The sequence below is a fragment of the Gallus gallus genome, chromosome 1 (assembly GCF_016699485.2).
Source record: "Gallus gallus isolate bGalGal1 chromosome 1, bGalGal1.mat.broiler.GRCg7b, whole genome shotgun sequence".
In the NCBI taxonomy this organism is placed as follows: domain Eukaryota; kingdom Metazoa; phylum Chordata; class Aves; order Galliformes; family Phasianidae; genus Gallus; species Gallus gallus.
The window spans coordinates 91,598,101-91,612,467 of NC_052532.1; the positions used below are offsets into that span (position 1 = coordinate 91,598,101).

Genomic DNA, 14,367 nt, shown 5'->3' on the forward strand with positions numbered 1-14,367 from the left:
CTAAGACACCTACAGTACATTTTCTCTGTTCTAAATCCAATGGAAACTAAGGTATATCTGCTGCTGCTGCAAAGAGCCAGCATCACAGATCAATTAGTGAAACAGAACTACTTCACCAGCACTACAGATTCAAGTGTGAAGCGTACAAAGTGGCACTATAGTACGACTGACAGACAATGCTGTCTAAATACGTGTGGGTTACACCCATGCAAATCCAAGAACCAAGAGGCACGGTATCTCAAAGTCACCGGCGTTCACTACAAGAAATAACTGCATTTGTCACTTCACAAACTTTGTAGGAAAGAATGCAGATGAAAGCAGTAATGGGGATACAGGGACGAGGTGATAAATCAATGGCTACACAAAGAGAAAACAGGAAACTACTTAAAACAACCAAATCTTTTTAATTAGAAAGCAACAAACATGCAAACAGCAGGTATAGAAATTTATTTGAACCAACGTTTTTACTATAATGAAAGTTACTTTAAAACATTGATCCAAGCTCCCACATTTGCAGGTTAAGGAAAATATTGCACTTTGAATCTCCTAGCACCCCTCATACAGGCAAAACATTTTAAAAACATTTTTGCTTATTTTACTTGCACACTCTCTCAAAGTCATGCACACAGTCATTCAAAAACAGAAGGTTAGGTTATCCAAAAGCAATATCTTAGAATTGCACTAAAGCTCTGTAAGGAAAAATATAATTAATGTCTTGTACAAATTCCATTAACATCTAGGTGCTTGCACACAACTGCCGGTTATTCTTCATCTTCATTTTCATTCTCCTGACCAGATCCTTCTGATCTGTCGCCTTCCAATCGGTCTGTAAGGCACAGAGAAGATTCAGTAAAGAGAGCTTCTGAATTTTTGGGGTATTGGCAATGTAGTATCTCTCTGGGCTATTATACAGTGCAGAGTGGCTGTGCATTACACAGTAACAGAACCACGGTAGAAGCTGAAAATGGACTGACAGCAGGGATTGGGCAGACAACGTTGTAATGAGAAACAACAGGGACAGCAAGAAGTGAATTTTGTGTACAAATGAGAAACCTTGTAGGTGCTGACTGAACGTCAACACAGGAGGGATGAATGAAAGCATTATATTAAAAAAGAAATGGTGAGTCCAAGAGATTGAGGATATTGTTCTGAGGAGCTACAGTTAGAAATCTGTATACTCCAGAAAACTGCACAATTGCTATCTGTCACTGTATATGTCAAAAAACCTACTTTTTGATGTAAATGTTTAAAGACTGGCAGACATAGAAACGTGCGTAGGAACAACATTGGCTCAATATGAATCACTCAAAGAACGTGCAGCGCCAGGTTAAGAAAAACCCCACTCGACAATAACACAAATAAAAATAAATGAAATTGTAAAAAAACAAAACAAAACAAAACCCCAAAATAAAAACATTTACAGCAGAGGTAAAGCACACCACTGGCCTGGATACATTGGCTTTCCTCTTCTTTTCCTGGCTGTGTTCTCCAAATAGGTAAGTAGGAGGTCAAGGAGGAGCAGTAATTGCTTCCAGGCAGAGCTTCCCTCCTGCTTCATCAATACAAGGCCGCTACTCTGCTCAGCCAGTGCTGGACCTCCTCCCCTTTTTCAGTACCTAATGCATCTGCCACCTTCATCTACAGTTCTGCTAGTTTTCTATCCCATGTGTCATAACAGCCTCCCAAAACCTCCTGTCCCTGCTTCATTCTTAGTACCATAGAACCATTATGGTTAGAAGAGACCTTTAAGATAATCTAGTCTAACTATTCACCGACCACCAATATTGCCCACTGAATCATGGCCCCAAGTACCACATCTAACCTTCCCTTAAATGCCTCCAGGGATGGTGACTCCACCACCTCCCTTGGGCAGCCTGTTCCAGTACCTCACCACTCCTGAGAATAAATTCTTCCTAACATCCAACCTGAACCTCCCCTGGCAGAACTTGAGACCACTCCCTCTCAATCTATATTGCTGTTACGTAGAAGTAGAGGCTGACCCCCGCCTCACCACAACTTCTTTTCAGGCAGCTGTACAGAGTCATCAGGCCTCCCCTGAGTCTCCTTTTCTCCAGACTGAACAGTCCCAGCTCCTTCAGCCACTTCTCATAAGATTTGTGCTCCAGACCCTTCACAGCTTCGCTGTCCTTCCATGAACATGCTCCAGAGCCTCGATGTCTTTCTTGTAGTGAGGGGCTCAAAGCTGAACACAGTACTCAAGGTACGGTCTCAACAGTGCCAAGTAAAGGGACAATGACCTCCCTTCTCCTGCTGGCAACACTATTTCTGATACAGGCCAGGATGCCACTGGCGTTCTTGGCCACCAGGGCACACTGCTGACTCGTGTTCAACTGACCGTTGACCAACACCCTCAGATCCTTTTCCTCTGTGCAGCTTTCCAGACACCCTGCCCAAGCCTGTAGAGTTGCATGTCACCAAAGTGCAGGTCCTGGCACTTGGTCTCGTTGAATTTTATCCCACTGGCCTCAGCCCAGTGATCCAGCCTGTCCAGATCCCTCTGAAGGGCCTTCTTACTCGCAAGGAGATTGACACTTCCCCACAACTTGGTGTCATCTGCACCTTTACTGAAGGTGCACTCAATTCCCTCACTCAATTCATCAATAAAGATATCAAACAGGACTGGCCCCAGTACCAATCCCTGGGGAACACCACTGGTGACTGTACACCAATTGGATTTAACCCCATTCACCACCACTCTCTGGGCTCAGCCCTCCAGCCAGTTCTTTACCCAGCAAAGAATGTATCTGTCCAGGCCACGGGTGGCCAGCTTCTCCAGGAAAATACTGTGGAAGACAGTGTCAAAAGCTTTGCTGAAGTCTAGGGAGACTACATTAACAACCTTTCCATCATCTATCAGGCTGGTCATCTTGATACAGAAGGAGATCAGGTTGGTCAAACAGGACCTGCCTTTCATGAACCCATGCTGGCTGGGCCTGATGCCCCAGCTGCCCTGCGCATGCCCATGTCATGTGATCACGCTCAGGATGATCTGTTCCATAACCCAGGTCAGGCTGACAGGCCTGTAAGTTCCCTGGATCCTTTTTACAATCCTTATAGCTAGGCATCACACTAGGAAGCCTCCTGGGATCTCTCCAGTTGACCAGGAATGCTGACAGACAGTGGAAAGCTGCTTAGCAACCACGTCTGCCAGCTCCCTCAGCACCCTCAGGTGGATCCCATCCAATTTCACAGACTTGTGGCAGTTCAGGTGGAGTACAAGGTCTCTAACTGCTCCCCACTCCAGACTTCCAAGTCAGGAGGCTGAGTAACCTGAGAATAACTGGTCTGACTATTAAAGATGGATGTAAAGAAGGCATTAAGAATCTCAGCTTTTTCCTTATTCTCCATGGTCATGTTTCCCACTATTCCAGGGTGGACAGCATGGTAACATTTAAAATATATTATGTCATTTTCTTGCTCTTTGAGGTTACACAGAAACAAAGAAAGAAACAAACAAACAAAAAACCAGCTGCAAAATGTTTCCAGTCTCACACCACAGAAGCAATTCCATAGCACTTCTACTAAGAGACCAATGAAGAACCCTTAAACCCTTTCATGGATCTCAAATGTAGGTAGATAAAACTGAAGATCTTGATGGCTCCCCAGCCCATCTGCTATTTCATAGATCAATGAGGTGGTCAAGTCCTAAAGGAGTCTCTCACCTGCTCTTATGTGATTCAAAGATGCCAACATTCGTAACATGAAAGATGCTGGAACAGTAATAGTGTTTCTGGTTTCTTCCAGCATTAACTCATTACGTGTTATAACCTAGAAGCAGTGAAGGAGAAAAAAAAGCATAGAAATAAATACAAACAAAATTGTATCAGTATTAGTTAGATGATACAAAGTTTCTAAACATTTACTGTACCCAAAATTGCATTAAGTGAGAATTGTTTTAGTAATTACTAACAAATACGGTTATACCAATTGTATGTGGTAAGAAAAGCAAGGCAGTGGACTCTGTCTACAGATGCCTATTAGTCTACCTAAAGAGTATTCCATTAAGGTCATCACTCTGTTGCTGATGCCCATGGTAGATACGGAGACAGGCAGCTAAGAAAAACCTTCAGAAATGAGATCTTGCATGAAACAGGGAGGACTCACAAAAGTGCTGTTGCAGATGGCAACTATTGCAGAAAACAAAGTTCTAGCACCAGCACTGGCCAAGAATGTGGGAAGGAAAAGAGATGAGGTTACCCTGAACTCCTACCTTCATGCTGCTTGAAACTTCTGGCGAAAATCCAAGGAACACAAGCAATTATGCTATTCCAGTTCAGGAACATTCTTCAGCTCCATAATTCTTTCTGAACAGATCTACAGCTTTCTAGTAACTTGAAATAGCCATCTCCTACTCTCTTGGTTTCAAGGAAAAAAACTCCACTAAGAAGAACTTTTACTTCTTCTGCCTCCTTTCTTGCTCAAGGTAGTTCTCCACCATCCCTATTGCTTTGCCACTAAATTCTAATTCAGCACCTTCACCCATCTCTCAGATCACATTTTCCAGAATCGCAAAGCATGCAAATTTCTCTGAAGGGAGAACATCTGACCATTATTCGGTCCTTCCTTGCAGAACAGCTGCTGTAAGGCAGGTGAATAACACATTTCTCTTTCTTTCCCGAGACTTCTTAAGCCTGCCCCTCTTCTAAGGAGAACGTTGTTGTAAAAGTCAGCAGTGACCTTCTCCCAGAGGAGTCAGAGACCCCCTTCTCTGCTGCCATCATCTGCTTACCAGGCATTCTGTACAGCTGACCACGCCCCCAAAAACCAAACTCAGAAGACAGCATTGCCATTTTTTTTCCTCTTTCAGAAGTATCAATACGACAACTACTTTTAGCACACATTTATGTTTAGCAACAGACACTTACAAACCCTGAAGGCTCCCAAATATTTCATCATTTAAACTATCACACAATCAACACTTAAGTATCTCATCAGCCAGTGCTACTTTTCTAAAACAATGGCAAAGGTTCAAAACTCACACAGGGATGGTTGCCTGTTTTTAAAGGGGTTGTAGCTAAGGACTGTTGTGCTGTTGTTTTTATTGTTTTGTTTTGTTTTTAAATAGATACGGCACTAAAAGAGAGACATAAAAACAAACACAGGCTAGTATAAACCTTCTGTCCAAGCGACTGTGCTAAAAAAACCCCAACATTTTAATAAGTCATGTTATTCCATAAAGTTCCTGATTTGCAATCTTAATTTAACTCCCTTTAATGTCACAGAATATTAAATAGGATTGATTTTTCCGCTCCTTGCTCCTCTGTATATCATCATTGTTTCCTTCAGTTCGTTTGTTTATAGACAATGGGTGCCTTCATTTCTAATTCCTGTCAGTTTTCCTTCTCTATTTGACTGTTCGTGCTTTTTCCAGCTTTTCTTGTACATGACTTAGTATCATATTTTCATATTCTATCATATACTTCCTAGGAGTGTTAATGAAATACAAAGTGAGTCTGTGTGCTGATATAAAAGTTAGCTGCCATAAAGAACAGCTTTTTATTTGTACTTCTTTTTTTTTTTAACATCAGATAATTCTGCTAATTCAATATCTGTAATTCGCTGCAAAGACTTCTCTAGAATTGGAAGATGCAACGTAACTCAGAAACGGAGGGAAGGTTCTTACCTCATCTGCAAGTTTTCTGTTAAAAATCCTGGATTCTTCCAACGGTGACCAGATTTTTATATCATAGTCAATTCCCGAAGAGGCCAGAACTGTAAGTAAGTAATAGCAATTATCAATGAAATACGTCATTAGACAGAAACAAGATAATACCAAATATGAAGTCCATTTGAAAGTTTCAGCGTCCTTCATGTAAATGTCTTTGGTATTCAAATATACGAAAGCAATGGATACTCTGATGAACACTTCTATAATATGGGAAACAACATCCTAGTACATCTTCCAGATCACCATAAAAAAAACTCTTATGAGAATAAAACTCCCACAGAAAGATCTCAGTAACTGGAAATCTGTACAAGATTAGCAACCCTATAACTCAGTGGGATTCATCAGAAAAAAAATCCAAGCTCTTCTGCTACTATTTTAACTTCCTGTATTTATAGTTGACTATTTTTCTACAGCCATGTAGGCTGTGAAGAAAAGAAATAACACAAATGCTTTCTTTGGCTGTGTCAGAAGTTGCAGAATGGTTCAGATTTTTCATCCACATGTCAGGTGACATCTGATTCCTTCTGCTACTTTGGTTCATCTTTTCTATAAATATTCCCCCCTAAATACAAACTGATAGAATTCCTATGAAATTTATTTGTTCTTCTAATCTCATGATGCCACTGAGTTTGAATGCATTTCACTCAACTATCAAACAGAGAAAGTAGAGACCAGATTCAAGTATCATGTCCTAGAGTGCTGGCAACACTTCAGTGACCCCTATATTTCATTCATTAGTGTCATGGAAAACAACGCACTGGGAGGGGGAACAAGAGATGGAGATTCTTTTTACTCCACCTCAGCTTTCTATATATGCTATGTCAGTAATGTATTCATTCCACTACATTACTGAATGAGGCCAAAGTCATCAGCCCAAGACCAAATTAAAAGCAGTATTATCTAACTTACGTTGGGAAAAAAGAAGAATTTAATGAAAATCTATCATTAAAACATGATATTACACAAAGAACGAAGGATTGCGTTTGGAGAAATACAGGCAACTTGAACATATAGTCTGTGGAAAGCGTCTATCTTACTTGGGTCAAATGGATGAGGCTGAAGACAGTTTACCACATGATTATCAGCTTCCAGCAGCATGAGATGTTCAGCAGTATGGCGATCCCATATAAAAATATGGCCACAGTCTGAACCACTCATGACAAAGTTAGATCCCCAAAAATTGGCTTCCTTTATCTGTAATAAAAAACAAACACAATTACTTTATGAGACCAGCTTTAGAAACACATCAAAGAGTATAATCCCATTTCTACAGTACCACTGCATTTCAATTTAAAGCTCTGCTAACGGAGAAAGAGCACCCAAGGGAATTTAAAGGAAACATTTAAAGAAAAACAATCATAAGAAGAAAATTTAGAAGGTTACAGATCTCCAGGGCAAACTCGCTGCTAACTAATAAAGGTGAGGAGTTGGGACGGACTCAGCAGGTTGGAAATAAATAAGAGATACTACATTATAGCTGAAGGTCTACAGAGAGTGACAGAAGATTTATTACTTTGCAGATGGGTGCATGAATCACTTTTTGGGAAGTAAGTCTACTTAAGCAGTTGAAAGTAGAAGCATCTCTCCCTGCAAGTGGAACCAGTAATATAACAGTTTCACTTTATTACTCTTTTTTTTTCTTTCTTTTTTTTTTTTTTTTTTAAACAGGGGGATGAGGCATTCTGTTCCATATGGTTGTTCCTACAGTTGTTTTGTTAGGGTATGCAGACACCCTTGTGAAATGTTTCAAGTGATATGACTAACATTTGTCAGCTATCGGGAGTTCTTGCATGCTATCAGTGAAAAGTGCTTGTGATAATATCCGAATTTATTTCCTTTTTAAAAAAAATTTACGTTGCTGCACATAAATTTATAGGTGGCATATTCAGTGAGGGCCTGCAGTTCATACTGAAGGTCATTCTAGCATTTGGGACCAATTCAGGGCATTTTACTTTGCAGTGGCTGGATTAATTTCATGCAAAATTAATTTACTTTTAAGTCACTTAGTTGTCAAAAATAACAATTGGATCATCTTTGTTTTCAGCCTACAGATAACTGCTCTACAGCTTTATTGATAACCACGTAGTTTGAGCCTCTGTAATAATTTCCTGTAGTTAAAACAGTCAGGAAGGATTTTTTATGTGCTTGTTGGAAAACCATACATTTGAAAGAGGAAATTCTACACCTCTGACAATAAGACCGGTAACTTTACTTGAAAGATGCAGAACTTACTCAGGAATTCCTCACAAATCAGAAAAAACTAGGAAGAAATTAAAAAATACTGCACTGTGACTTAAAGTGTGCACATCTGTAAGTAAACACAATTGGGCTGAATGTGCCACTCACTGAAGGATACTGTAGAAAGAGTCAAGGTCCTGAGAAGGCTTCCATGAAGCCAGACACTTCTCACTGTAACCATACAGTTTGTTGCAGAGCTTCACAATCAGCTAAACATGCCTACATACTCTATACCTACTATACTACGCAGTAACGTACTATATCTCCCATTTCCCTTTTTCCTGGTGTGAAGTCCTATAATTCAGGAGGTATTTGTACATCAAATTCCATAAATATTCTTAGCCTCATCAACATTGTTCTTCTGGATATGATTTTCTAACAGTGCTGTGACCACTCTTCTACTGAAGTCACCGTCTTCCCTTTTGAAATGGCTAGGCTGTCCTCTCCTTGGTTCTGAGAATTAAGGAAAAGAGCAAATACAGTCAACGACAAGATAACTAACTTAACTTGTATTTGACTTGCAACATTTCCTGGGAGATGAGTGAGAAGATAAATCTGAACCACCTTCATTCAAGGCCAGGCTGGATGTGGCTCTGGGCAGCCTGGTCTGGTGGTTGGCGACCCTGCACATAGCAGGGGGGTTGAAACTACATGATCTTTGTGGTGCTTTTCAACCCAGGCCATTCCATGATTCTATGATTCTCTTCTTTGTCCCCCTCCCTTCCCTGAAAACATAGTACGTTTACTAGATTATAAAATAATGTATCGTCTAATAATTGTTTATACATACCAGTCAAATTTATTTTATATTGATTCATGTAACTATTTATATTAGACTAATATTATTTTTTATTTTTAAAATATTGTTTGTAAATAATTACCTGCACAGTAATTATTAAATTATTCATGAATTATGAGCTCTGGAACTAACGTAGCTGAAGTAGCCCCATGAAACAGTAACGTTGCAGTGAAAATGGTTGTGTAAACAACAGAGAAATTGCAGGCCAGGAACAAATGGCCTCCTTAGATGCATCAGATGTGCATTTCCTTGAAATGCAGTGCTGTTATTGCTACACACCTGCAACATTCACAATATTCTTATGACTACAGCCTAAAAGAACACGGCTTATTTAACTTCTGCACCCCCAAAATGGAATCGTTTTAGAATAATATAGAATACAATAGTTCAGAATAATTTTCAAAAAATAACTACGTTTGTTAACTGCAGAATAATCTTTCTGTGCCAAGGCCTTTCTGTCTCGCCTTCACTGTCTGAACATCTGTAATCCAAATGATGCCAATCAGTCTGAGCAAACAAGAACTGGTCACTTCCTTCACTAATGGCTGTAATCTTCAGAAATCACTTTTGCATTTTCCACGAAGTAGGATGTCATAGTAACCACTGTTAAACTATCTGAAGAACAGGTTAGGCAGCATTACCTTTCTCACTCCCCATCTTTCACGTCATTCACAGAATAAGAGGTTAGATGGGATGGCAGAGGGAGAAGGGGTGCTTCTTCAACAACAGTCAAACTCAGTCACAATGCATGAGCTGAAAGCTTCACAATAATTTAGGCTGCAGTTTTAGAATGTAAACCTACACAAAAGATTACACTTTAAACAGTTCTCAAGCTCAAAGTGTGTTAATTTTTTCAAATTGACATACGCTGGGAAGAGATATGTGAACAGAAATTTCCCACTGAGCAGCTTTCAGAGTTCACACAGATGATGTCCAATGCTCGAAGTATAGCATAAAATAATTTCTTGATCTTTAGAATTTAAGAATATCTCATACAAAAAAGATAGAAACCTGAATATGAAAGAGGGCAAAAGGCCATTTACACAGAATCCTATTATGGAATTGTTTTCCAGGTAACACATCACAATAAAGCTCCCAAGTAGGCAGTGCCTTCATCCTTTCTTTTTGCATAGCTTTTCCAGAAAAACACACGGGAGGACAGGACAGACACGCAGTCTTGTTCTGTGCCTTGTCCCAGCTATGTTGATTAAAACAAGCCATGGTAAAGAACCATACTAAGTAAGCTGAACCATTACCACTGTTAAAAGTATGCACCATATTCCCAGTGTTAAATACATCCACTATCAAATTTCAGGCTTGGGATCTTGCTAGGTCTTTGTCTATACAGTATGTTCCTATGATACAGTCAGTGCAGTAATATCATCTCGATAGCTAAAAATAAGCCAAGAAAATGGCATTTCTGGAATCTGCAGCCTACAACACATTTCCAATATTTTCATCTTTCTGCAGTTTTTGTCTTATAGGTCTCACCTTTTTATTGTTTTGTTACATACAAGTGCATCCAAAACGTCCATAATAATAAATAACCTTAATTTGTTCTCAGGCATTCCTGCTTTCTTTGTATTCTCTTAAGCATCTGTTTATTTTACATTTCTAATTTTCAAATGACTTAATTTTAGCATCACATACAGCAACAGATTTCAAATTCACAATTATAATACTTTGTGTTTTCAAACTTTTGCTGCATGCATACATAACCTATCATCTGCTTCTTAGTTACATACATATGCTCTACTGAACAACAGAATTTCTTTCAAGTTAACTTTTTAAAATGGGAATCTGGGACTTGGGGTGAGTATAATGAAAGGAAGAATGGCAAATATAGGAAAAGAGATGAGTAGGACAGGAGGGCAAATTAGTAAAGAAAGAGACCAGAGAAACAGAGAACTGGAGGTACATGGCAAAAGGCAAATACTGAAGAGAAAGACGTAGAGTTTGGGCTCACAAGACCATTCTTTCCCTGAACAGGTAGAAAGAAACAAGAAATCCCACCCTCAGGCCCCTCCCATCACGCACACTGCTGCTATTGCTCTGTTCAAATATTTTGCTTTCTAATAAATACAGGAATTATGCAAAATATGATCATTACAATTTTTTGTAAGATTGCCAAATTAAACTCTGAGAAGTCAGAAAGTACCCAAATTAACCAATCTGCACGCCTGACTTTAGTTCATTTCTCTTACATATGTACGACCAAAATAACAGATGCATGTAATTGACAAGACAATTTTAACCCTGGGTAGCTCAAGTGTGTAGGAAACAGAGAAGGTATATAGAAAGTGTGTTCTGTAAACTGTCTCCACAGATTTGAAATGGAAAGCAGCTTTCTTCTGGCAGGATGGAGGGAGTCCATCAGGAAAAAAAAATATCAAAATGATGTTTGCCACCATAGAAACAAACACGTCAGTCTTCTACTGTACGCATTCCTTGTCAGAGGTGCTCGTGTAAAACTGAAGCTAAAACATCTAACCAAATTCTACAGAAGCTAAATAACAACGTGCATGGAATAATCTGTAAAACAGCATATATGCAGATGGAGACTAAATCAAGACCACTTAGTTCAGAGATATTAAGACTAAGCTTGCCTAAGTGTTTGATGATATGACTTTTAAACTACTGCGTTTTTGAGTAATTAAAATTATTTTGTCAAATACAGTGCAAGATCTTGTCATCAATGAAATTTATTCTAGGCTTTATTGTTTTAGGCTTACTGAAATATGCACTTATGGAAGCAATTTCCCCCCAGTGTAATCAAGGCCTTTCATTTAAACTCTAGCAAACTGCTCTTGGAGGAAGGGGGACTACTCCTCAGATCATCTTCAAAACAAGACACCTGCTACTTCTACAAAGCACCACCTAGCATTAAGAACTCAACATCTTCAAAGTACTGTAAAAAGACAAAAAAAGAAACAGCAAGGAAGACAGCATTTGTTTTTCATGCACCGCTGTTCTAAAAACAGTAGCGTATTTTCCCTCACAATGTGCACTTTATGTGAAAAAGGCAGGGCATTTAGTATCGACAGTGAGATTTATAACTAGCAGTGTTTTCTTTTTTAAATTCAAATATGTCAAATCTCGTCAAAATTATTACTGAATCCTTACTTTTCCTTTCCAAGCTCGTCAAAATTTAATCATTAATTTCTCTTTTAAGAGCTTGGAAGGGAGAGTGAGGAACCAATACTAATTTTGAACGTAGTCACATTTTATACCACTTAAGCTGGCAGATAAACACCTGAGATTTCAAAGGGACTTAAGGAGAAAATCAAACTACTGAAAACTTGATTGTCTAATGTGGTGACATGCAAGCCATACTGATTTTCATTTTAATTTAGAGCAAATTATATACGACTTCCGACTGAATATACAAGTGGAAGTGCTTACAACATCCTTTTTGGAAAGCTTATCAATGTAGCATTCACACTAATTCACTCCATACAGAAACCGACGGCTCCAAAAGCAAACAAAGCATTTGTACCATTGTTCGGGAGTTCCGATGACCTTTATAAACCATCTTTATTAAAGGACGTCTAATGTTCAAAGTCTCCAACTCTTCCATTTCTTTCCTTTCTTTCCTCCTTCTGAAGAGCTCCTGAATGCGGGCAACAGCAGATCGTCTACAAATAGCACACAAAGAGAACAGTACTGAAAGACCATTTCCAAACACTGAAATGGGCTATCAAAACAGGGCTATAAGATAACAATTAGGCACTCAAACACACTCTCCATAAGTTTGGTACAAACACCAACGCTACTCCGAATGTAAAACTGCAGACTTATAAAGATATCCATCCTGACTTAGAGCAAGAACAGCATGCAAGACGGTGGACTGTCAAGTGATGCAACATTTCATTGCCTCTCTGAAGTACAAACATCGGGTGTTGGCAAAATTTACGTGCTTTTTTTTTTTTTATGAAGTGCTACAGATAACCTCCAAACACAATGAGGCAGCAAAACTCTGAAGTGAAAAATCTATGCTAAAACAGACATTTAAAAACGCAGAGAGCTATTTAGGATCTAGTGTGCCTTCCAGTGTGATTTGTTTGAGGGCTTTCATGGTTGTTTTTTTCCTCTCAAATTTCATGAAATATATTTTTCTTTGTTATTTCCTTATGAAAAGGCTCAAGGCTTAAACATCTTTTAAAAATGGTCCTACTAAGGATGGAAATGATTTGAAATAATTTACAGTAGAAACTACCTCTATGTTAGCAGTGGACCTACAGCAGAAGTCTTCCTGGAATAACAAAGAAAAATTAGCCAACTGATATATTCTGTTTCGTGACTATTTAGTTCCAGGAAACTACTTCTTGATGAAGATGTGAAAAGACCCTGGCACAATGTTTATCCTCTTTAGCCCTAAGTTTGTAGATCCCTATAATTCCAGTTATAACCAAACTCATCACCTGCACCTAGCTCTTCTTTCATTCTTTATCAGGGCTGCTATTAGCTTTGAGGTCCTGAACATAATCCAACGAAAACATCATTCCCCTGGGAGAAGCAGGTACAGATTTTAGCAGAAAGCAAGGAATCAAACTAAACTAGAATTATATAGGATCCTGAAAACTAAATTGATCCAGAATGGAACACGTGTAACCTTGGTACGCTGCTGTGCAAAGGCCAGTAGCCTGAATTAGGCCATAAGTTACGTGGTGGTGTTTTAACTGTTGATTTGGGATTCCTGCAACAGGAGTCTTTCCCAGAGTCTTTCTCTATCTTTCCCAGATAGAGTTTTCTCCAGAAAACTCTCTTTCATAATTCTGTCTACCAATGGTCTGCACACTTTTGTTTCAATTTTGTCATAGGAGGGAGTTAGACAATAAAATTAAGATCAATACCCTACAGCTAGACAAAGATGAAAATTAATCCAAATCATCAATAATTAATACAGAATATACATGCATTTACATAAAACTGTCAAAGTAACACAAGTCTTCCAATGTGGCTAAACTTTCAAAGGATAGTTTAATACTTTTTTTTTTTTAATAGAAATTAGAGAAGATCTGTAAGTATCAGTCAACAGATCCACTCAACAGTGGGCTAACACATCTGCTGGAAATGTGTCTGGACTACTTCTGTTTCCTTTGTGAGAGTTTTCTACCTCCTCCAATTTCATATCTGGCAGTTTTCTTGTTCCACCTTCATACACTAATACTAAATAAGTATACTGTGATTGTTAATTATTCTACGTGATGGAAAAGATGCACGGCACCTAATAAACTACATAAATTACTTGCAGAAACCTTAAACAATTATTCACAGACATTTGGCTTTGTACCTGTGTTTAAAATGATGCTGTTTCTGAGAGAAATTAAAGGATATAACTACTGTTATCAACCACATCAGTCACCACAAGGCCTCAGAAACAGCACAACTACTCATCATAATAAGACCCTTTTTGATTTCAAGACCATGCCTACCAGCCTTACAGCTATTGATCACTGTGATGCCCATTTGGATTTGGGGATGTGGCGTATTTATCCATATTAATTAGTTAACAAAAAAGAGCAGCAGAGAAGTTGAAAAGTTAAACATTGTTAGGTTTGACCAAGCAGGAAATTATCTGTCTCTTTCAAAAGAGATGCTTGCTAGATTCCATCTAAGAAGTTTTGAGATCAGAAGATGG

The 14,367-nt window shown here is 38.8% G+C and overlaps 1 protein-coding gene across 17 annotated transcripts in view; it reads right to left on the reverse strand.

The window, feature by feature from the left end:
* Window positions 1–384: 384 nt before the first annotated feature.
* The window catches only part of DCAF6 (DDB1 and CUL4 associated factor 6), an 80,782-nt gene continuing 66,799 nt past the window's right edge, over window positions 385–14,367 (reverse strand). For all 17 annotated transcript variants that reach the window (XM_040664178.2, XM_040664163.2, XM_040664171.2 and 14 more), the window contains 5 exons: window positions 12,223–12,361; window positions 6,727–6,883; window positions 5,645–5,733; window positions 3,684–3,789; window positions 385–826 (listed from right to left, as the gene is read on the reverse strand). In XM_040664178.2, coding sequence (XP_040520112.1) covers window positions 762–826; window positions 3,684–3,789; window positions 5,645–5,733; window positions 6,727–6,883; window positions 12,223–12,361 — 556 coding nt within the window. In that variant the 3' untranslated portion in view covers window positions 385–761. The remainder of the gene's footprint in view (window positions 827–3,683; window positions 3,790–5,644; window positions 5,734–6,726; window positions 6,884–12,222; window positions 12,362–14,367) is intronic.